At 45.0% G+C, this 25,520-nt stretch overlaps 1 protein-coding gene across 2 annotated transcripts in view; it reads left to right on the top strand.

Annotated features, from left to right (window-relative positions):
• OLFM3 (olfactomedin 3) overlaps nucleotides 1-25,520 on the top strand; it is a 264,124-nt gene that overhangs the window by 219,988 nt on the left and 18,616 nt on the right. For both annotated transcript variants that reach the window (XM_060232288.1, XM_060232287.1), the window contains exons 3-4: nucleotides 11,590-11,745; nucleotides 21,878-22,097. In XM_060232288.1, coding sequence (XP_060088271.1) covers nucleotides 11,590-11,745; nucleotides 21,878-22,097 — 376 coding nt within the window. The remainder of the gene's footprint in view (nucleotides 1-11,589; nucleotides 11,746-21,877; nucleotides 22,098-25,520) is intronic.

Genomic DNA, 25,520 nt, shown 5'->3' with positions numbered 1-25,520 from the left:
TGTCTGGCAGTCTGAGGCGAGGAGGCCCAGTAGTGGCTTATGGTCCATGGCGATCGTGAAGCGCCTACCGTACAGGTAGTCGTTGAATTTATGCACACCCGCCACTATTGCCAAGGCCTCCTTATCTATCTGGGCATAGTTACGTTCCATGGGGGTCAGGGTCCTCGAATAATAGACCACGGGAACCTCCCTCCCATCCGGGAGTTGGTTCCCCAGAACGGCGCCCATCCCGTACGGGGAAGCATCGCAAGCCAGAATCACTGGTAAGGATTCGTCAAAATGGTGGAGCACATCATTGGAAACTAGGAGGTCCTTGACTGCCTGAAAAGCGGCGGCCTGCTTCTTTTCCCAGACCCACGGGGCGTTTTTATCGAGGAGCCTGTGAAGGGGTTCTGCGATGGCCGCTTTGTGGGGCAAAAATGAATGATAAAAATTTAATAATCCCAAGAAACTTTGTAACTCCATCTTGCATGTGGGGGCCGGGGCGTGAAATAGCCCTGGTCTTGTCGGCCGTCGAGTGGCTTCCCACGGTGACTACTGCAAACCCCAAGAACTCTTCCCTCAACACCCCGAGGGAACACTTCTCCCACTTTACTTTAAGTCCCGCCTCCTGGAAACAGTGGAGTACCTCACGCAGATGGCTGCTGAACCCCTCAGCGTCCAGGGTAGCGATCAAAACGTCATCAAAAAACGGTTGCATTCCGGGGATCCCTTTCAGAAGAGCATCCATTATGCTCTCAAAAATCCCCGGAGCCACACTAACCCCAAATTGCAACTGCAGCACCCAAAAAGCTCCCCTGTGTGTCACAATGGTCTGGGCTTCTGCTGTCTCAGCGTCCATTGGGAGTTGCTGGTACGCCTGGGCCAAGTCCAGTTTCCCAAAAACTTTAGAGCCTACTAGGGCTGTCAGTACATGGCTGACCACCGGAACAGGGTATGGGTTGTCCTGAAGTGCCTTATTTATTGTGCACTTGTAATCAGCGCATATGTGCACATCTCCATTCGGCTTCACTGGAGTGACTATGGGTGTTTCCCATGCAGCATAGGATGCTGGTTCTAGCACTCCCTGGGCTGTGAGGCAGTCCAGCTCCGCTTCTATTTTTGGTTTAAGAGCGACCGCAACTCGCCTGGCCTTCAGCCTTATCGGTCTCACGTGGGGATCGAAAGGTAAGGTGATGGGAGGCCCCTTGTAGCACCCCAGGGACCCATCAAACACTTCCGGGAATTCCCAGCACACGTGCTCGAAATTTTGCATTTGCATCTGCTGCACCCCCACTATTTGAATACCCAGCGGTTGAAACCAGGCCAGCCCCAGTAATGTGGTGAGCTTGCGTTTGACCACGAGAATGTCTAGCTTGCCTTAAAGTTCTTAAACTCTACCCTTACAGTGGCTCAACCCAAAATCTGTACAGGGTTTTTTTGGAAGTCCCGCAGTATGAAGTCCGCCAGTCGCAGCCGGGGCCAGACACGGGGACAAAGTTTTCTTAGAGACTCCTCCGAAATTATGGAGATGGAGGAGCCCGAGTCCAGCTCCATTAGGCATGGAGTGCCCTCAATTAGGACCAACACCCTGACCTTATCTGGGGTGGTGAGGTTCAAGTTCATTACCTGCAGGCTAGTCGATGCGGTCGAGTAGGCATTGGTCGAGTTGTGGTTGGTGGACTGGCATCTGTGGGTGGCCTTGGCCCGGCAAGCCCGCGCTATGTGGCCCACTCTTCCGTAGTTCCTGCAGTCCACGTTGTGGTAGGGGCAGTCCCGGCGCGCATGTGGGTCCCCTTGGTGTTGGCTGGTCTCTCTGTCACTTGTGGCCGTGTGGGCGCTCTCGGCCCCATTCCTGGTTGGCGACGTAGCTGGTTTGCCTCCTCCTCCTCTGGGTTGCCCAGTGCCATCTCCTCCTGGTGGACAGCTTCCGCTCGCAGGTTGTTGTAAGCTTTGGTTGCTCTCTCAAATGCGGTAGCTTCATTGAAGGCGAGTTGGAGGGTGAGCTCTTCCTTTGCGAAGAGCTTTTGCTGCAGTCTTTCGTCTCAGAGGCCCCAGACAAAGCGATCCTTCAGGGCTTCATTCAGCTTGTCAAAGCTGCAGTTCCCTGCAATTTGGCCGAGGGCGGCCAGGTAGACAGCGGCTGTCTCTCCCGCCCCTTGATCCCTCTCGTGGAAGAGGAATCGGCGGGCGATGATGGAAGGCTGGGGCAAGAAGTGCCCGGTCAGGAGTCTGACTATCTCCTCGTGCTTTTTCTCCGTGATCTTCGCAGGGGCCGAGAGACCCTTTGCAATCTCGAATGTGGCCTCCCCGCAGACACTCAGGAGCACGTCTCTCTTACAGCTGTCGTTTGTAATCATGTTCGCTCGTAGGTAGCAGTTGACCCGCTCCATGTAGGTCTCCCACCTATCGGGGTGGGCAGGGTCGAACTCTGCAAGGTGGCCCGTCATCCCACTTGGGTTAGCCATGGCAGCGGGCGCTTCCATCTCCCTCAAATGCATGCCTTCCTCGTCTCCAGCCAGGTCAGCGAAGTCCCGCTTGGGGAGTTACCTAGCTAGGATCCGACCTTCGTCGCCACTGTAATGTACTGAGTGACGAGACGTGTTGAAGGCAACATGCTTTATTAACGAGTACATCACAAGGCAAGGCAACGCGGGCCGGTTCCCGATTATATACATACCCTGGAACAACCCTCAGTCTGGACAAGTCCAATCCTGGCCAGTTAAACTTCCCGCCACAGATCTTGATTGGCGGAGCATATTTGCGGAGCTACATCCGGGGACCAGTGGACTTCCACTGGTCACCTCCGTAGCGTCCACTGTGTTGTAATTTCGGGACTGAAATGCAAGAAACAACAGAAAGGCAATCAGAAAGGAAAAATCTGGATGCATCAGGCATATGTGAGTCTATGTGGAAGCAACCTGTATGCTTTTATTTAGTTTGTCCTCTCTTATTTTAATATGCAGAGGAGCAAATCTGGAGAGAGCATTTTAACTACTCACAGAGTAAACACTGGTCCTTAAAAATGAGATTGTAGTTGACCAAATGTCACTGTCACATCCAAAACTGCATTCTCTAAAGCGCTGACATTTAAATGAGCACTTCGGGCAGTGTTTAAAAAAAACCGAGACTCTTAAAAAACAGCACTTGAATTTATGAAGAACAAGAACAGAACTAAAACTGCAGCCCCATATCAGATTCTCTCCCCAGAACTTTTATGCAGGCTTATAGTGTCATTTCCCTGTTTTATTGCCCTTATCATGGATGGCCATGTGAAGAGAGGTGATACATGTTTAACTAGAAGAAGAGAAGAGACTTGGAGCTGCCAATTGCAGTGGCTGCCCATGTACTGCATCACATTTCTGGCTCAACATTAGGAAGAACTTCCTGACCGTAAGAGCAATTCCTCAGTGGAACAGGCTTTCTCGGGAGGTGGTGGGCTCTCCTTCCTTGGAGGTTTTTAAACAGAGGCTAGATGGCCATCTGACAGCAATGAAGATCCTGTGAATTTAGGGGGAGGTGTTTGTGAGCTTCCTGCATTGTGCAGGGGGTTGGACTAGATGACCCTAGAGGTCCCTCTATGATTCTATGATTTAGTTCGTTCCCCACAGCACATTAGACATCTCCTGTCTTCTGCTCACACTTTCCTAGTTTTACTGCCACAGAGCTGTTGATACCAGTGGCATTTCCACTGAGTCACATCCTTGCAGAAGTAGTCAGAACTTTACCACCAAAGAGCCAGGCTTCCAAGAAGCCACCACTTGTGTTCAGAAGTCAGCAGAGGCTGCCAATATTACCCCGGGATGGGGTAATATTGACAAAACTCTAAAAAGAGAGAGAGAGAATAAATTCAGATTTAGGACTCCCAACTCCACCAGATTCTTTCCCTTTTTAAAAATGCTATCTTGATTATTTGTCATTTTAAGATTATTGTTTTGCAACTGTTAGAATTTTAGTGATTTTTTATTCTTTAAAACTTATTGTATTGTATGATTGTTTTATATTTATAGTTATCTATCAGACAAGGTTTTTTGGAGAGGCATGATAGAAGTCTTCTAAGTTAATAAATAAAATTACGAATTAATGGATGATCAAAATCAAAGTGGGCATACTATGTTTGCCCCCCCAGATGGAAGGAAATGTCAGACACAAGGGTTTGGGTAACTAAAGGGCCACTTTCTTTATTTATTACATTAACACAAGGGCTATAACATAACAGGCAGCACGGCAGAGCCAGGGGACGAAATACCCCTCCCCTGCCGCATGACGGGCGAGCCACCCTGCCCCTAGGTTTGGCCAAAATACACGGCTCATACCCAGGCGGCCTAGCAAAGGTTATGCCCTGAAGTTCCAACCCCCAGCCGCACAGCTAACAGGCGAATACTGATGGATTTGCCTTAAGTGATTTCCGCCATCATACTTACATCTAACAGAATAGCACCAGAAATGTTAATTTTAAATTGGAATGTTTTAAGTTGTTTGTCAATTTTAATTTATGTATAACCTATTGTATGGATTGATACGTTGTTAGCCACCCTGAGCCTGCTTCGGCGGGGATGGCGGGATATAAATAAAATGTTATTATTATATTATTATCCATGCAAACCCAAGGCAGTCTGCTTCATCACTCAACCGTCCCGCACGGTCCAGGAATGATTTAGCGAGACACCGTGCCCCAAAACTGGGGTGCTACAGGTGCTCACCAAGCCGCATAATAAAAGTTTAGGCCAAAACCCAGCCACCACGAGGCCAAGCCTCTGCTTAGGCAGCTGTGCCCACTAAAAGCCTAACACTTCCTTAAGCCCAAGGTTCAAGTCCTCCAAAAAGGACTTGTGCGACAGATGTACGCCATCGCTCCTGTATAAATCCGCGCAATCAGCTCGGATCCCAGGGTGAGGAAGAAAGTGGCCCAACCCCCCACCCCCCTGAGGGCTCTTTTAAGTTTTAAATTGGCTTTGCGGCAAGCTTTCTCAATCGCCCGTGGGTCCCAAGCCACACACCATACCCGGCGTGGGGTTATGGCTGACTACACAATCAAAGCCTGCTGCCAATGCCTCTTGATAACTCTAAAGTCATCTTTGGCTTGCAACACAAGGGCTTTTCCCTTGAGCAGGCCTAAATCATTACCACCCAGATGTATCACCACAACATGCGGAGGCAACACGTGCACATCTTCGAACAAGAAGGGCAACAGACCCGACCAATGGAGACCCCGCCGTCCACGCCATTCAATGGTGGCCCACTTGCTGAGTCCCAGCTGTGACCCAGCTGAAGTCCTCCTGGTCCAATGGGCAGCCCAAAACACGAAGCTGTGTCCGCATATGAGGATGCGTCGTCTCTCTCCACAGACCACAGCACCTGAGAAAAGAAGAAATGATGAATAACATAGTCCCCCAATAACGTGAAGCCAATTACTGGAGTGCCAGAGGATGAACATAGCCCTTATAGGCCGAGGAGTGCCACCTACCCAGTTTCTGAATGGAAGGCGGGGAATACCCTAGGGCAGCTGCAGTAGATGCTGCTCCTATATGGAAGGAATGGGTGCCGAACTTAATTCCCGACAGGCCCAGCATAGCAAGGGCCTCGGACATCACAGTCCAAAACTGATGCTTCGTCAAGGGACTGTAGCGCATTAAAGCCGTTACAGGACAGATCTCAACATCAGAACAGAAACCCAAACTATTAGTATCTCCCTGTTGCAGCTGATAGGTCTTGGAACAACGAACTGTAACATATAAAGATCCGCCAGCCAGACGAATGTCTCAGGCCATCAAGGCCCTCCCTGACATGTCCCTTTTAAACTGAGCCACCTGCTCACTCACCCGAAGAGCCCTGGAAAATGCCATGAGAGAGGTAGCATGAAAGACCAGTATTTCATACTCCAATCTGCACACCTGGCCCCAGACCGATCGTAAACCTCTAAGAACTGCAGGAGAAAATCAGTTGCCAAGAATCCTGGCAGGTTCCAACTTCTCTGGACCAACCTTCCAACATTCTCTTAATGCGGAAGTCACCGGTATTCTTCTGAAAACCCAAAGCCTTACTAGCGAAGGCCAACGCAGACAGCCGGCCCCAAATAGATTGTACTGCTAATCTTTTGCGCCTTAAAGATACACTATAGTGGAGTAATTGCTCCACCAGAAGGGGCCACCCCTTTTGCAACCAACTTTGCTCCCAATACTTTGTTGTACAATTTTCTGGTACTAAGAGCAATGGTGAGACTTATTGCTCTGCCGGCCTCGACCCGCCAATCATCCATATCCCAGGGGGCATCATTGAGAGGGGAAGATCTGCATCTAGGGCCAGCTGGTGAAACCTCTGCATCTGTTTGCGAGAGAGAGCTTCAGCCACCCCATTAGCCACCCCAGGCACATGCCTGGCAAAAAATAAAATATTAAGCCTCAGGCCACGGAGAGTGAAGGCCCACACCAGCCTCATCACCCTGGGGGATTTGGAAGTGAGGGAATTGATAACATGCACCATGGCTAAGTTGTCGCACCAAAAGTGGACTGTGTGGTTTGCCAACTCATTCCCCGACAACCAAACAGCTACCAAGATCAAGAAGAACTCCAAGAAAGTAAAATCTCTGTTCCACCCCGCATCTACCCATTCCTAGGGCCATTCCTCTGCGCACCAATGTCCGCTAAAGAAAACGCCAAACCCAAGGGACCCAGCTGCATCTGATGCTATTTGCAGCTCAGCTTCCAGCTGTAACTATGCCCTCCAACAGGACACACCATTAAAGGAGGTTAAAAACTCCTTCTATAGTACAAGGTCCTCCCACATGCTACGTCAAAAGATGTGTACCGCACAGTACACAAATTCTCTGGTATGGCATCATTCACCGATTCCCCATGGGGATAAGATAAATGGTGAATCAATCTGAACTCTCCTGGAGCTTCCCTAGGCACAATGCCCAATGGGGAACCCCTCAAGGTATTCCCAGGGGGTATTGGAAATGGGCCAATCATCCTACCCTCAGCTAATTCCTTCCCAATCTTCTGACAAACTATGTGCTCCATCCCTATAACCAACTTCAATTTATTGGCCATAAACAGCCTTCTAGGGCCCTGAAAAGAAATTCTAAACCCAAACCTAAAACTCTTAACAAATAAAGCTGATCTTCATCCTTTGGATAATCACGAAGCATGCCTTAAGCACTGTCACCCTTATTGAGCTGGGACCCTTTACCAAATGGCTTATCTGCCCCGCCTGTGCCCTACTTGCGCTGTCCCCGCCTGAGTCTACCCCTGGAACAATTCATGAAGGAATGAGACCCCCCGCAAAGAGGGCATTCATGTTTGTATGGGTAGCTCTTTTTACCACACACCCCTTTGGACCCAAACTCCCAACAAAGCAGGCGGGGTTGAACCACCTGCCCCACACTGCTGCGGTCGCCAGAAGCAGTGGCTGTGCGCTGCACAACATGCCCACTGTCTGACCTATCACCCAGGTTAGGTCATGCTGGAGAAATAACCTGCAGCCACAGCTGCTGCTGAATCTGATTCCACTGAAGGGCCAGGTTCAAAGCCGCCCTCATTCTGAACTCCTCATCATATTGAAGCCAGGCCAGGCCAGTAAAGCTGGTGTAGCTTTTGTAAATGATGTCAAAATGCTGAAAAGGAAGTGGCCCTCCATGGCTGTGACTGGACAACAATTCCAGCATAAATAATGAACCCGGGCACCCAGTTCTCCCGTGTCCTATCCACTTTTGCCTCTTGGTTTTCTCCTTTTCTCGGTCATCCAAATCCTCTTTGTCCTTTTTCTCCAGCTTCCTATAGAGCAGAGAAAATAGGTCCATGAATTCCCCTTTTAATAACTTATCCTTGGTAGCCGGCAACAAGTGATCACCAAGAGGTAAGGCCAGATCACCAAAAGGTAAAGCCTTAGCTGGCACGGCAGAATATGATGGACCCCAAGGGTTAGTCAGGTTAAGACCCCAAGCCCAAGGCTGGGGATTATTAAAAGCTGCAGACTAGCTATTAACAACTGGCCCAAAGGTGGCAGACTACCCCCACGGCCCCCAGGGCCAAGCTGTGGAAGTGTGTTGTACAAACTCACTCCTACCCAACTGCCAATTCTATAAAGCATCCGCATCGGGCACCTCCGCTGGAAGAGGTGACACACCCTCCGTTTTTTCTGTGGAAGACCTGCTTTCAAGGGAAGACAAGCGATTAAGGATTTCTTCCTGGAAGCACTTCTTAGCAGCCCGCTTATCTGCCTTGGAAGCCAGACCAGTTACACCACCTAATAAAACTGGCTACCTCCTGCACGAACCCTTCAAAGAGGCTATTCTGTCTAAAACAGACTGCTCAAAAGAGCCATCCTCCTCGTCAGACAATGAAGACAAAGGTGCTGAGCGCTTAGGAACAGGCCACTGCGGTCTCGGCGCAGGGCTCTTGCCCTTGGATTTGCCCTGTCCTTTAGGTATGGCTACTCGGCCAACAAGGCAGTAAAATCCATCAACAAGCTTGCTTTACAGGCACGAGCAGGAATTTAACCGAAATCCTCAGGCTCCCAAAGCTACCCTAGAGTGGCTGCCTAAGTAAAGCACAACCCAAACCTCCACTAAAATGACCGCCCAGGAAATATTCCCCCAAAATGGCCACCAACTTTCCTTGGCAACAGGGAAAGAAGAAGCTAACAGCCAGAGTAACCCAAGCCCCCCCTAAAATGGCCACCCAGGAATTATGCCCCAAAATGGCTGCCAACTTGCCCCGGCAACAGGGAAAAGAAAAAGCTATAGGTAAAATGGCTGCCAACTTGCCCCAGAAACGGAAAGAAAAGGTAAAAATGGCTGCCAGGTGGCCCAGAATCCCTACAAGGAACAGATCACAAATGTCCCTGTTGCCCCCAGCACTGGCAAAAACAGCTTGCCAGCAAGGACGTGATGGGTTCCTTTTTTTAAAAAAATGGAGGGGGGGGGCTGTTCACAGATGGCAGCAACCACAGCGTCCCTAAGGGCTCCCCCTAAACCTGACCCCCCTGAAACACCCCGTAAAGGAAAGACTGAGCAGCAGGCGGGGGAGCGTAAAATTGCCAGCCGCGTGAAAATGCCACGGCTAGCCCAAACCGCTGATCCACACGCTTCCAGGATGCTCCAGACTCCACTCTCCTCGCCGAAGGTGAGCTGCCGCGGCTCCAAAAAGCCATGGTAATTAACCCCAGACCTCGTGCAAGGCAAGAGCAAATGCAACACTGTGCCTTGCCCGAGCACAAGGCGAAGACTGAGAGGAGGGAGCGGAGCCCGCCTCTAGGCATGCCTGCTCCACCCCCAGGCATGCTGCCCTGTCCATTCCTCCTTCTTGCGAGGAGGCAAAACGGCCCCCAGAAGCAAGGCTGTGCATCCTGCTTCTGGATGGGAGCCGCATTTCCTACCATGTAACTCTTAATTTTTGTCCCCCAATATTTATGCAGCAAATCTGTTCTTTTTGAACATGTCCTTTAAAAGCAGAGGCAAATGCAACCAGGCTAATTGTGGCTGCCACCACATGCTGTGGACAGAAAAGGGAAGCAAAAGCCAAAACCCAAATCCTCCTGTAGATTTAAACTAGTTTCACACTCATCCCTTCTTTCCTGGGAATTTCGGTATCTGCTGTTCTGGGACAAGGCTCTGTAGATCTCCCACAGAGGTTTCTGCAGCATCATTGCCAACTTTCTCTTATGACAGTGAAATTGCAAGTTTGGTGTTTGGTGTAGTGTAGTGGTTTGGTGTAGTGGTTAAGAGTGTGGACTCTAATCTAGGAGAACCGGGTTTGATTCCCCACTCCTCCACTTGCACCTGCTGGAATGGCCTTGGGTCAGCCATAGCTCTGGCAGAGGTTGTCCTTGAAAGGGCAGCTGCTGTGAGAGTCCTCTCCAGCCCCACCCACCTCACAGGGTGTTTGTTGTGGGGGAGGAAGGTAAAGGAGATTGTGAGCCGCTCTGAGACTCTTCGGAGTGGAGGGCGGGATATAAATCCAATATCTTCTTCTTCTTCTTCTTCTCTATAATCCAATATATGTTGATTTATATAGATGTACATTTTGGGGGGTTTTCAGTTGCTTACATTTGACAAATACCTTCCCAATATGAAACTGAGTCATAAAGACACTGTGGGTGAGATCAGACAGGCAGGTTGCTGTGGCAGTATCTTGGTTTTAAATAAGTTGTGTGAGTTTGGGGTGATTTATGTTGATCAGATAGCACTCCCTAAGCTGGCATCATAGCACAGCAGGCCAGTGGTTGGTCATCTACATTGCTAATGTGCAGCAACCATGGACCGGTGGCTGGGTTGGGTGTTTTTTTCCCCCTAAGTCCTGCTGTGTGGTGTACAGAAGCAGACAAGTGTGCACACACTCCTAGCAAGTTCTGGGAATCACTTAGTATCTATGGTTAAGAGCTGGTCTAAACTTACAGCAGAACAGATAGTATTGTTCTGAAGGGGTATAGAATGGGCCCTTTAGACTACAAGTAGAAAATATATTTCTGAATGCTTCTCTACATGTAAAAATGCTCCGTAAATAGAAAACTAGCACAACAGACAAAAGTTATGCTTCCTGGCATACTAGATTTCTGCTTGCAGAGCACCCCCCCTTTTTTTTTTTACATAGAAGCACATTCAAAATCAGTATCCATGATTCTCCCTCTTACTCTGTCATTTCATTGTGATAGGAAGTGACCATTAATTGTTGCGACAATAGAGACGTGTCATCACAAAAGAGACTCCTTCTTTTGCACCCAAGATGGAGTTCCTAGCAGGAGATTTATATGCAGCCAAGCACTGCTGGTTGGACAGAGAGCTCAGGGCACATAGTGAGGCCCATTGTTCTGAGAGCAGCCACTTGCACTGCCAAACAAGCAGCTTCTGAATCTCAGGGGCACCATGGAAGTCTCTTCCTCTGAAGAATGAGAAGGAACTGTCAATGGGGGGAGGGGGGTGGAATGAGGAAAACCTGCTGTGAACAGAGAAACTTTAAACAACCTATCAACCATTTAATATATTACGTATCAACAAACCCTGGTGGAATTGCCACTGTGTACATTAGATTGAGAACTGCAACCAGTGGTGGTTCCTGTATATATATATATATCTGAATATAAACCCATTTTGTAGAATTAGCACATTACCGTTTTTAGTAGTGTACATTTTAAAGTGTGCACTTAAGTTATATAAGGTACATCTAGAAGTGATCACATTTTGCTGCTGATCTTCAGCACAGTTCGGAGTTGATCCCCAAGGTAGAGCACTTAATGCAGGCTGCGCTCACATTCATAGGATATGTATGAAGCTGTGCAGCTATCTCTGAACAGATTCTTCCTGCCTTCCACTGATTTTTTCCCCTAATGCATTCTTTTAAAGGCACCATTCAATGGATAAAGGCAGAGGTTCACATTCTCTATTGCCACAAACTCATTAATTTCTGAAAGGTTACACTGGTTTGACACCACTATGGAATGTGACTCTGGCTTTCTGTTCTTGTGCATTGAGAGCAGAGGACCTTGGCTAAGAGCTGGGGGTGGGGAGTAAGCGAGCCACATCCTGACACATGTGATTAAACTGCATTTATGTATCAAAAAGAAAGTTTTAAAATAAAATCTGAGAGTGCAGCTGATGTTCTTCTTTAACAGGTACAGAATATGTCCCAGTCCATTGAAGTTTTAAACCTACGAACTCAAAGGGATTTCCAGTATGTTTTGAAAATGGAAACACAAATGAAAGGGCTGAAGGCCAAGTTTCGGCAAATTGAAGATGACCGGAAGACTTTAATGACGAAGCATTTCCAAGTAGGTTTGATTTTTTTAAAATGTCTGTCAGAACCATATGCCTCTGAGAAACAATGTGTGGATTGCTAATAGGGTTGCCAGGTCTGTGTTGGAAAATACCTGGAGACTTTGAGGGTGGATACGGGAGAGGGCAGGGTTTGGGGAGGGGAAGGGCCTCAGCATGGTACAAATGCCATACAGTCCACCCTTCAAAGCAGCCATTTTCTCTAGTGGAGCTGATCTCTGCCAACTGGAGAGCTGTTGTAAAAGCAGGAGATCTCTATGCTCCACCTGGAGACTGGCAACCCTAATTGCTAAACTGTTGGTTTGAAATGTTTGTCCATAAATACATAATGATCTCTCTCTCTTCCACTCTAATCCTCCCTCTTACTCTGTCGTATCATTGTGATAGGAAGTGACCATTAATTGCTGTGACAATAGAGAACTGTCATCACAAAACAGACTCCTGCTTTTATTGCACCCAAGATGGAGTTCCTAGCAGATTTATATGCAGCCAGGCACTGCTGGTGATAAATGAGGCACCTGAGAGAATGAATAACTAAAGGACAAGGACTGATGCCCTTTTAAACTCAGATGACATTTTGTACAATTCAAGATGGGAAAGTATATAAGCAAGAGATTCATGTCACTTTAATTAGTAACACTTGAGAGGTCTTGTTCGTTTGTTTGGCCATCTACATTTGTCTAAGGGTCAAACAAAGCAAGGCCAATTTTTGAGAGCTGAGTCTGTGTTTCCCTTACCATCAGCCACACATCATGCTAGGGTTGCCAATTCCCAGTTGGGGGCAGGGGATTTCCACAGATTGGATCTCCTCCCTCTTTTCAAGGCTATCAAAAAGTGGGGGGAGAATGGTCACTGGGTGCTCCATTATACCCTATGGAGACCAGTCCCCATAGGATATAATGGATGATTGATTTGTGGGTATCTGGGGTTCTGGGAGGCTATTTTTTGAGGAAGGGTCACCATATTTTTATCATAGCTGCTGGTGCCTCTCCTCAACCCCCCCCCCCCCTATGTTTCAAAAATATCGAACCAGGGCGTCCAATTCTATGATCCCCATCCTCCAGTTAGGTGTAGTGGTTAAGTGTGCGGACTCTTCTCTGGGAGAACCAGGTTTGATTCCCCACTCCTCCATTTGCAGCTGCTGGAATGGCCTTGGGTCAGCCATAACTCTTGCAGAGTTGTCATTGAAAAGGCAGCTTCTGGGAGAGCTCTCTCAGCCCCACCCACCTCATGGGGTGTCTGTTGTGGGGGAGGAAAATAAAGGCGATTGCGAGCCACTCTGAGATTCAGAGTGGAGGGCGAGATATTGGATTTATATATAATCATCATTATTTCTAGAGAGAAGGCATTTAAAAGGAACATGATCCCTTTCAATGTGACAGCCAGAACTCACTTGGAGTACAGTCATGCTTTTCCCTCCCCTCTCCTGGAACTTCCTGCTAAGCTCCCCATTGGCCTGTCAGCATCACCTGGCAACCCCGTGTCATGCTGTGGAAACTAATTTCTCAAGCCTGCAGGGCTTCAATTAATTAGGATTTGGACTGTGATGTTCATTCTCCCCCAGTTCATTCTCCCCCGGAACCATTTCCCCAGTCCAAAATGACTCTTGGGAGATGCTGTTCGCCCTCTTGTGGAGCTGCAGGAGTAACCAGAAGTCTCCTATTGAGGACAGGAGAGTCAGGCCAGGGGAACCCAGACCCAATTGTCAAAAAATCATCTTTGTAGTTTGGTCCTGAAAGGGAGGAATGCAGCAACTGCTCAAGTCTGTAGAAAGTGTTCTACCATATGGTATCTCAAAAACAAAAACATGTGATATGACATGTAATTCCTTAGGGGGAGGTAGCCACTTACTTGGCTACAACCAATGAGAGTCAGCTTTGAGATTCAAGGCAGGATCTGAATACAGAGTTGACCAGCATAGAAAGAGAAATACTAAAGTAATATACACCCTTTGATTTCCAGTTTGATTTGAGAAAACTATCCCTTTCTCCCTAATCTGGCTGTTGGGCAGGCCACTCCTCTCAACAGCAGCAATTTTTTAAAAGTAGTGTGTTTTGTTAGGCGGAGCAGATATGATTGGTTGAGCACACTGTAACCTTGGTAGTTCAAAGTCACTGCCATGCATTGATGTTACAGCGATGGAGGGTTGGGATATGAAGGCAGGTGTTTAAACAACACTAAAAGTCTTGAGTCAAGAACCTTTGTCGGTAGGGAGAGGGAGGCATGCCTTTCTTGGTGCCACCAGGACATCATGGCAGAGAACCGTAACAAGTGTCCCAACTGCCACCCCTGATTGGTGAGGCTAGAAAATTCCCTCTAATGTCTAAGTTCAGCAATAGAACAAACTGCTTAGAACAGACAGCTTTTTCAAAAGGTCTAACACTTATGGTGTAGATACAGCACATACCTGTACAGGGTAGATAGCAGAATTTGACTTCTGGGGAGCCATTCATGTATCTTGTACTGTCATTACACTGTTCATCAAGAGAGCGTAATGCCAGCATCCACATCCAGCGGCTCGATACTAGCTGTCAAAAGCAACAGCGTGTTCTAACACGGTAACCTTTTAAACACTTGATATTTGGATTGGCCGTACATACAGATTTCATTTGATAGTTCGATCGGCATTTAAGAAAGATTGCAAGCCAATGATATTACTCAGTAATTTAAAAGGTTAGAATAATAGACTAGGCAGCTTTCTTTCAGAACTGTAATCTGCAAGAATTCAGATACTGTACTTCATTCTCAGAGAGAACAGAAGGAGGGGAGAATCAATGGGAGAGCAGCACATGCTCTGCATGCATAAAGACCTGGGTTCAATATCTCCTGGTGAAGCTCAGGTAGCAGAGCTGGGCAAGACCTCAGCCCAAGGCCTTAAAAACCTGATGTCAATCAAAAGCCGACAATACACGAGTCAGTTCTCTGATGTGGTATAAGATGGTTTCAAATGCTTTTAAAGGAGCAATCCTTAATGGACCACCTTTAAATGTATGTGCTTTCATTTTCTGTCAGAAAAATTATAAACACATTTTTTTCCTCTGTGGTCTTATCTGTTGCAGCCCTCTTTGGTCTTTGTAAGCAATTGCATCCCAAGAAGGCAGTCATGGAACTGTTTCCATTGCAATGCTTATGATCCACAATGCCATCCTAAGCACAGTTGTATTCTTCTAAGTCCAATGGCATCAACAGACCTGGAAAGATGTAACTGCTTAGGATTGCTCTGTCATTCTCCCTTTACTGATATTAGGCAGTTCAATGTAGGGCTGTACCAGTTGCTAGTTGCATTTGTCCTTCTTCGTAATGCAGTGGATGGAAACACTAAATTGCATCCATTGTTCATCTTTCTTTGCCCTTTTTGAGGGAGGGGGGATTCTTCACTGCCTAATTGACAGTTCCTTAAAAACAAGTTGTTCTTCCTTGGTCTTTTTTCCTGGTGATGCAATCTTGGCCAACAGGGAATCATGCAGTCCATCATGCAGTCAGTGTATTGACATCACAGTGTCATCAGAGTTATAAAACACATGCTCATTAGGTGAACACTTTGGTCCTAGTTCACAGCTCCCCCACCAATAAATAAATAATCACTGAATCTTTTTCCCCTCAGTACTCAGAATCTTTTTTTCCTTTCAGTTCAGTACTTAATGAAGAGGTCCGGCTATCCTCAACAAGGGCCAGGACTTTTTCAGTCCTGGCCCCAACTTGGTGGAACACTCTGCCAGAAGACATCAGGGCCCTGCGGGACCTTTTACAGTTTCGCAGGGCCTGTAAGGCAGAGATGTTCCGCCAAGCCTTTGCATAAGGACAGCGACGGTTGCCGTGCTGGCACCTTTTCCTCTCCACCCCCTCTTCAGGGGATCCCTTCACCCCTGACGTGATGTACTCACTAAGAGCACTTTAAAGATGCCATCAGGGTTTGTAATTTTTTACTGGAATTGATTTTATATATATATGTATTTTTTACTGTTGTACATCGCCCTGAGCCTGGCGCTAGCTGGGATAGGGCGAGTAATATAATAATAATATATCCTCCCTACTGGAGGATGGCAACACTCTCTGAGTGCTTAGATAATAATAATAATGATGATGATGCTTTCTAGCAGACCTACATTGTACAACTATAGAACTATAAATAACTGTTTTTTCAAGACAGAAGAGTTCTGGAAAACTCAGTAACCTACAAAACTATCCACACAGGGCTGGACACATTGGCAGTAGCCTTGCGGTTGAAAAATTGCTTGTGCATGGGCTCCATTGTAATGGAACATCAGAACAGGGAAGTCTAGAGAGATTCTGAGTCCCCTTCTGTGACAAACAGTGTGTAAGATGCTGTGTTTCTGATCGCAGAAGGGGAGCACTGATCTTGTATGAATATTCTTCTCCCTTAGTAGACCGCTTATGCATCATACATGAACAGTTCCTTGTACAGCTAGTCCACCCACCGTAACATCTGACCTAGCTCAACTACTTTTGCTGTAGTCAGGCCCGTAGCCATAGAGGGGGGCCACAGGGGGCACGGTCCCTCCACCCAACCCCCCCCTCAACATGTATGGCCCCTCCTTTCTCCAACAGGCAAGCACTTGCATTGTCTCCCTCCCCCCTGCCGCCACTAGCTCCCTCCGGCCCACCGCCACCCCCGCCAGTGCTGCCACCATGACAGCGCTCCTCTCCGCTCGCTCCCCCCCTTCCTGCTCGTCACGACTAAAACAGCCCTGCCACTGACTTCTTCTTGCAGCCCACACCTGCACATTTTGTTAAGAGACTCTCTTAACAAAACGCACAGATGCAAGCTGCAAGAAGCCGGCAGGAGGACTTAGTTTTAGTCGCAGCAAGCTGGGGGGAAGGGGTGAGCGGAATGACGGAGGAAGAGAGGGTGGGCAAGCCCACCATCTTCCTGGTCGCTCACAGCACCAGCCGAGGGAAGGGAGGGAAGTGCCCACCCGGGCTCTCCTTTCTTGTCTCCTTCCCCCCCCCCCTCTATTCCCCGTAGGGATGGGTCCTCCAGCATCTCCTCCATTTTTAATTGTTTAAAACATTTCTATCCTGCCTCTCCCCCCAAAGGACTCCTCCTTGTCACAAAAATTGTAACAGCCTAGTACTTGTTTTGGATAATGTGCTCTGAGAGTAGGGTTGCCAACTTTGGGTTGGGAAAATCCTGCAGATTTGGGGGGTAGAGGCTGAGGGAGGTGGAGTTTGGAGAGGGGAGGGAGCTCATCAGGGTCTAATGCCATAGAGTCCAGCCTCCAAAGCAGTTATTTTCTCCAAGGGGAGAGAGATCTGTCATCTGGAGATCAACTGTAATTCTGGGAGATCTCCAGGCCCCAGCTGGAGGATGGCAACACTCTCTGAGCACTTAGATAAATTTCTATAATTCTGTCCTCTTGCCTACACAAAAGCCATAAAACCATATTGAAGCCAACACTGAAAAGAATCGCGTTGACTTATGTAGTCATGGCACTGTACTCATAAATTAAGATCTCTGGAACAGAAAGAGGATTTAATACCCATTTGCAAAGGTCTGTGTGAGTTTATGGCGCTGTGTCTAATAAAACATTCCCTCAACTCATCCTTTCCAAACCACTTTTATTCAAAGATTTCTGGGCATCTCCTCCATGTAGTGAAATTTTGCTCATGAGTATAAAATTATGTATGAAAGCTGCAAAGGGAACTCCAGTTACTTTAATGTGTTTATAGTAATAACATTTCTGCATGTAATTAAAAAATGCAATTTCCATCTGCTTAAATTAGCTGTGTGTAAAACATACTTTGTGACATTGGTGATGGATTTTTTTTCCCCTTCTGGAGTGAATATTCCCCAAGTGATTTTGAAAAAACTTCATTAAAGTGGTAAATAAAATTAATTTAAATGCACCTTTATTAAAGACTTGTCAACACGGCTATCATTATTACAAAATATGGCCAAGCTGTTTTAAAAAAAACTCTTAAAGGCTACACCTCTGCAAGAAGTATGAATCACTTCTTTCTCATATTCTCCATCCATCTTTAGAAGTCTTTTGCTCATTAGAGCTACTTTAACATGGGATGGAATTAGTTGTTTTATTATAAACACACAACCAAAATTTAATGACCAATCCATGAAGACGGAGCATTTGAAATTATAATTATTTAATTCTGACTCACATTAGAGAGACTGGCAGTGCAATACTACACAGAGGATACTTTCACACGGCAACTGTAACTGGATTTTGCTATACTTACACAGGAAAAATCCATTTGCTAAGCACATTATTTAGTGTGTGAACACACCCAGTGTTAATGCCGTTCCTTCTACAGCTGTTGAAATAAATGTGCTTAAAAGAGTGTACTGAAGACTGCATGGTGTATTTCGGTTCAAATGTTCTGAATGAACTGATTTAGGGATTGAGGCTAGATTTATCTCCCTTTTCTTGCCCCTCTGAGTGAACTGATATTTCCATTTGTTCTCTAGTTACTGGAATATTAAGATCTTTTTCATGCTAAGGACTTGCAAAATTCCCCATGATTCCCATAAGGGAAATGTCACAAGTCTTTAAAAAACCCATTTTCTTTCTTTCCTTGAAATGTCTTAGCTGTTTTTCCACAGCAAAAGCCTCCCGGTTTACCACTGCTTTAGCAGAAAACTTCTGGCAAGTTAGGAATGTGTGGAATGAGAAGCTTTACCAGAGCCACCCAAGTTTAGTTCTGCTACCACTAAAATTTCTCACAACCTCAGCCAATTGGGAACCTCCAAATTCATCATGGAATTAGACACTCAGAAAATCTAGCTGGCGATTCCATCACCAAACTTCCTTGCTGTTTCTCCTGCCTTTCATCCTCTTGTGTTTTTCAGATATCCTAGTATGAAAATCGTTCTTTAAGTAAATTACAAATGCTATGTTTGATTGAGATCTGAAAGGGATATTGATAGAGTTAACTGAGTCATGAAAAAACATGGTTTTCATGAAGTAGTATGTCCTATAATTGACTTCTGTTCCTTCATTGTATTGGCATTGTTCATGTGATCATTTGAGAACTCTTTGACAAGACTCAACAATGTAGAAACATTAGACTAACAAGCCTCATTTATAGCTTTTGAGAGATGATGTTCCCTTCATCTGACTCTTGATAATTCATACCCTAAAAATATTGTTGGCCTCTAAAGTGCTACTGGACTAGAATCTGACTTTTCTACTGCAGACCAGTGTGGCTACCTTCTGAACTGACAAGTCTGTTACACTGGAATTGATTGATTTAATTTGATTTAAAATGGGGCTAAAACCAAAGATTCCTGCTTATCTGTGTCATAATCACAGGAAAAACCATATGTGAAAGAAAGCAGAAGCATTTCCAAGAAGCATTTTCTAGATCCTACAAGCTTTCAGTGGAAAGATGCAATCATATCTTACACATGCGCACACTTTCCACTCTCCCCAGCAGTCTCCTGTGATCCCTCCAAAAGACATTACTGGGGATCAGGGGACTCATAATCAAATAACTATATGGCATGAGGGGGGTGGGGTTGTACCTTTTCCCTCAGTGGAGTTTTTGATGTAAGAAGGAAAGTGAGGCAAGTTCACCCAATTCTCCCTCCTCGTTATATATCCTTCTCCATACTGCCTGGATTTCGGTCACTGAGAGCCCCCTGTAGGGTTGCCAGTCCCCTGCTTTTGGGGGGTGCTTCTTGGGGAGAAATCCTGCTCCCAACTGGCCCAAGAGGTGAGATGTAGAGGTGATTGAGAGCCAGTTTGGTGTAGTGGTTAAGTGTGTGGACTCTTATCTGGGAGAACTGGGTTTGATTCCCCACTCCTCCACTTGCACCTGCTAGAATGGCCTTGGGTTAGCCACAGCTCTCACAGGAGTTGTTCTTGAAAGGGCAGTTGCTGTGAGAGCTCTCTCAGCCCCACCCACTTCACAGCATATCTGTTGTGGAGGGAGAAGATATAGGAGATTGTAAGCCACTCTGAGTCTCTGATTCAGAGAGAAGGCGGGGTATAAATTTGCAGTAAAAAAGAAACAATTATCAATGTTGCATGTGAATGCTCTTGTTTTGGGACAAAATTCTATGGTAAATTTGGCTACAAACCATAGAATTTTGGCCAAAAATTAGAAGCTTGGTGATGGAGTTGCATGATGTAGGCAAGATATTTGTGCGCAAGAGATTAACTCTCAGAGAAGACCCAGGATCCCCCTGCTGACTGCCAGGTGGGGCCTGGCAATCCTAGCCCCCTGATCCCCAGCAATTTCTTTTAGGGAGGTTACAAGAAGACTGCTGGGGAAAGGTGAGGAAAGATCCACTTCTGTAGGTGACTTGTGCTCACAGGGTCAACCCACATAGTTTTCAGCATAGTGAAATATTTGACCTGTGACTGAAGCAAAGCATAGGTGAACATACTTCTCCAGGATTTAATTTAGAAGGTAGAGTAAAATAAAAAGATGATAATTGTTAAGCTTAGGATGGACATTCCAAAAGCATCTCACACAGCCTCACAGATTAAAACACTGGCAAGAGTAGTTTATTAATAGAATCAGTGGGAGCAAGGAATAAGGGTCCCCAGCTGAATTACTGCCTAGAAGAAAGAAGAATAAACCCAAGGTTGCAGAAACCTAAACATTTTATTGTATCAATCTGAGTTCAATTTGAGTAAAAGCTTTTCCTCAAGGAAATAGCCTTGTGATCAACATTTAGAGGATCAACTCTCTTCCTTATAATTGTTTTGATTAGCAGAATGATGGATGGAAGCCATTAAATACGAAGTTAAAATACTGTCAACAGTAATAGCAACCATTAGGAAACTGCACAAAGAATCACAGGCCTTGAAAAAATAGTTCCTTGTGTAGGCAAGAATCTCTCTATACTGAACAGAAGGTACTGATTCCCTTTATATGGGAAATTCTCTTATGTGGGGATTCCTCTAAGCTTCACAATTCCTATGTTCAGTTTAACAGTACCAAAGTATAGATAAGCAATTCTGCTCACACTAAACACACTACCCTCTGTAGTTTCCAAAGACCACATGTCGATCACACCTTTCTCAGATAGATACTGTGGCTGTGGCTTAAGTGTCATCAAATCTGTAAGCCATGTTTTATTTGAATGCCCCTGGTACAACAGAGACAAAAATGAATTAAACTTCTGATACTACAGCAGCCAGATATTCAGATATTTTAGTTCCTAAGTTATTAGCAGATTCAAGAGTAGAAAAATTATTAATTTTAGCAAAAAAAAAATTGTTCAGATCATGAAATTTAACATACAAGAAAATGGCTGTTTTGTAGTGTATGCATTGACCCTCTCTGGCCTGAATTTTTCTTTTTTCCCCTCATATTTCTAACCATGTTTGAGACCTATAGGTCAGAGGAGTAGAATAAGACCTATGGTCACAAGAGGAGAAAGAGAGAGAGAGAGGAGAAAGAGAGAAAGAGAGAGAGGAAGGAAGGAAGGAAGGAAGGAAGGAAGGAAGGAAGGAAGGAAGGAAGGAAGGAAGGAAGGAAGGAAGGAAGGAAGGAAGGAAGGAAGGAAGGAAGGAAGGAAGGAAGGAAGGAAGGATACCTGCGGGAAAGAACAAGGCATTCTTATCAATTCTCCATGAGTCATCTTCTGAATGGTCCAATGAAATAAAACAGTAGTTTTTCAAAATGTTGAACACAGAACAAGTGAATAACTATAGGGAATGTGTTCAGTTAGATAAGTGTTAAATTCTTACAGTGGATTAGATGGTCCATTGATAATCAAGCTGGCATTAAAATATATTCCTAGATAATAAGTTTTTCTTTTTTGTGTCATCAGGCCTCCTGATCTTATGCACATCTACTTGGAAATAAGCTCAACTCTTTTCAATGGGATTTATTCTCAGTTAAGTGTGCATAGGATTACAGCCCTAATTCCTGTACTGGGAAAGGCTTGATTTAAAGGGAAATGATTTATGTTTTTAAAGTAAAATTGAGCACTTAGACATTTTTTTATCTAAAGCCTCAAGCCATTAATCTTCTGCTTACGAAATCTCTTGTGGTACACTAATCATAGTTTTGAAACCAAGATCAATAAGAATTTTTGTAGTAAATTTGATAATGTCTAAGAGGATCTTATTAAAGAATTTAGGAGATGTAACACTTTTACACTTCCCTAATGTGTACTTGACTGCTTTTTCACAGGAACTGAAAGAAAAGATGGATGAGCTCCTGCCACTAATACCAGTTCTGGAACAGTACAAAACTGATGCCAAGTTAATCACCCAGTTCAAAGAGGAAATTAGAAATCTCTCTTCAATCCTCACTGGGATCCAAGAGGAAATTGGTGCCTATGATTATGAAGAACTACATCAGCGAGTGCTCAATTTGGAAACCAGGCTTCGAGACTGCATGAAGAAACTTAGTAAGTTCATACAATTTCATGCCACATTTAGTTCATTGAATATGCATTTGATAGGGTTTCCAACTGTCTGGAATTCTTCCAGGAAGTCCAGATTTCCCAACTGTGGTTGAGAAAAAGAAGCAGTTCCACATACATGTGCCTCGTGATGCTTCTTCTATTGCCCACTGATAGTATCTTGATGATAACAGGCATTAGTGATGTGCATGGAAGACTCAAAACCCAAGTCCTATGTTAACACGGTAGTATGGTAGCCACCCAAAACTGAACCACTCCTTTAATCATATTATTATTCTCATACCAGTTGCCTCATGAAAGGACAACTCTAACAGTAGAAGTTAATGTGATCACCAGGGCCACATGTTTGTTAAAAGCCACCAAAGCAAATGCTTGAGGCAGTACAATAAGGGAGAGTGCCAATCACCCCTAGACATCAACCCCAGACATCAGCAGCATGGCCTCACGTCATGGACTTGTACTTCCATCAGCCAAGTCCAAATGACACCGTCATGGAAAATTGCTACTAGGACATGGTTTGGGCCCAGCCTGTGGTGGCAAAGGCCCAGGAGGTAATAGGTGTATCTTGTTTGGGTGTGACAAAATGCTTTGAGCCTTCCCTGGTAATCAGACCTTCTACTTATTAGGCAACCTTAACCCTGTCACAGGGAAATGGTCTCCAAGTATCTTCTGTTTCATTGTGATAATATGTAGATTTGATCTAAAGTAACAGTGCTACTGTATGATGGTGGAAAAGGCAATGTATTCATTGCTAAACTAATAAAAGAATAAGAGAGATAAGTAAAGAGTAAAAGCAAACAAATGGCCCTTATCTTGAATACATTTTCCTGCACCATCACTGGCTCTGGGAAGTTCTGACACTTTCTTGGCAACTGATTGTGTTCTGAGCTAGGGCTGCAGTGATTGGCTGCCTTCATGTGCTATCTGTTTGTTGTTAGCAATTAGGATGCCTGGCTTGGTGCTCAAGTAAAACAGCAAGCAGTGGAGCTGAAACTAACACCATCAAAGCTTGGTTCACAAGTAATTACAGCTGACAAAAAGTATTTTCGCCACTGAATATGTTCACTGCAAAATTCTTAGCATTCATATACACGATCCATTTCATTTGGATAACATTCATCTTGCTTGCCTTGGATTTACTTTATTTCAAGTATGAATTGAATACTGAATTGGGGAGTTAAAACTCTGGCAAAACTAAAGAGTCTTTATTTTTCCTTTTGTCTGACCAGTCCAATGTAAATTATTAGGAGTGAGCAAAAAAAATCAGTATTTTTCAGCTTTCATTCTATTGAACCTGAAAAATATTGGTATTTTCCAATATCCCCAAGTCCCAATAAAGGTATGGTATTCAGATTTGGGACTTTTTGGAAATCCCAATTTTTTTTTGTTCTATTATACCCATTGAGGACCATTATAGCTGAAGGTCCCATAGGTTATAATGGAGAATCAATCTGGGGGTATCCAGGGAAGTAAAGACACAAGATTTAAAGGGATTTTAAATGCCTTCCCCCTTCTCCAATGCCTTCTCCAAACCTAAATAACAGACTTAAAGAGACTGTGATCCCTTTAAGCACCCTTTCATCTGGCAGTTCCCGATCATCTGGCAGTTCCAAAAAATCCTGAATATTTTCAAGATTTAGGGCTTGGCCATTTTGGATAGCCAAAAAAAATACTAAAATCTATATTCAACTAAAAGATTTTTTCAGCTCGGATATAGTCAAATGCACACCTCTATAAATGATTATGTAAAATATACAGTGTCAGTACTACAAATTGCTTTATCTAGTGGGTAGAATGCAGAATTTCAGGAAGTAGCTCTCACATATCACATACTGTTCTATAATATATCACATTAACAAGATAATAGAAGAGTGCCTTGCACTTTTACCCAGAGGTCGTTTTGTAGAAAAATAGGTGGTAGAGCTCATCCAGGGATTGTACTACAGCTGCACCTACTATTCAATGGACAAGGTGGGGAGGAGGTGGAACCCTCAGAAAGGTTTAGGAGCTGAACTTCTGTGAGCTCCTGCTGAATCCGAGGCCTGCTTTTACCTCATTTGCCTCTATAAATGGGCTTCTGTGTGTGTGTGATCTGAAAAACAACTACATATCTACATAAGCTCTGGCTCCTTTGCAGGATACAATCAATAAAATAAATTTTATGTTAAAAAATAACCTAGTGTTGTGTTATTTTTTAAATTCTGCAAAAATGCCATTTCGTAAAGAGCAGTGGTTTGGAACGGAGAGGATACAGTGAGAAAAAATTATTTTTAAAAAAGATATCCCTGTGGATTGGGGTAGCTCCCTTCTGTTTGTATTTTTTTCAGGACTGCAGCTTGGGCTGCTTCCATTGATCTTACACAGTTTCCAAAACATCTCTGTCACTCACCAGTTCTCCTACAGCCAAACACATACGACACTTGATCACTGCACCATATTGTAGAGCCATATGCTAAATAACAGTCTTGTAGTTTTTAAGCACTCCTTCAGCCCACTCAAATGATGAGGAACAAAAAACATAGGAAGAAAATCACCTGCACTAAATTCATGATATGCTATTCCATTGTCAAAGGGAGGGGAATAATTGCAAACTTTCATCTCTCATTTTTATCTGTTCAATATCTTTAAAAGCATACTTATTATAAGCAAAACATTTAACAGAAGGGAAATAGCATAATTCTCTACACTGTCATCATCAAGGTCAGTTCATACATCATTGTGAGCCTACTCCCATCCAAGGCTTTTTTTGCAGAAAAAAACTCAGCAGGAACTCATTTGCATATTAGGCCACACCCCCTGTTGCCAAACCAGCCAGAACTGTGTTCCTATGCATTCCTGATAAAAAAAAAAAAAAGCCCTGGTCCCATTCCTGGTTTTCTACCCTCTGCCATTCTATTTGGAATCAAGATATCTCTAAAGCCTCAGAATGGTGGGGAGAGGAGGTTACACCACCCAAATCCTCTTTGTTCCTAGGACTGGCTTCCATGCACACACATGTGTGCACCTAGCCTGTATCCAATCCCCTTCCACTGGCTTCACTTGGGAGGCTATAAAATGAAAGGAAAGCTGCAACAGATTGCACTTTAAAAGCTCCTAAGTGCTGTCTAAACATATGAAGGTTTGTGAAGGGTTAGTGCCTCACAGAGCCAGAGAGCCTTGAATGATAGGCTGCTCAAAGGAATTTCATTGGTTAGTATCAGATGAGCAGAAAGACTTGGGAACTGACTGCCAAAGAGAACTGAGTTTAGCCGCCTGACTGAGAAGAGTTTAATATTGACAGAGCTCTGGAATAGTTTAGCCCTGACTGAGGAGAGGTTAGCACTGGCTGAGAACAGTTTGGCATTGACAGAGGACTGGGAAGACTGGCAAGGAGGTGTGGGAGGATCAGTGAAAACCTCCATTCAGGCC

The sequence above is a fragment of the Heteronotia binoei genome, chromosome 2 (assembly GCF_032191835.1).
Source record: "Heteronotia binoei isolate CCM8104 ecotype False Entrance Well chromosome 2, APGP_CSIRO_Hbin_v1, whole genome shotgun sequence".
Lineage (NCBI taxonomy): Eukaryota > Metazoa > Chordata > Lepidosauria > Squamata > Gekkonidae > Heteronotia > Heteronotia binoei.
Note: the sequence above shows the minus strand (reverse complement) of the source record. Positions and strands in the feature narration are given on the sequence as shown.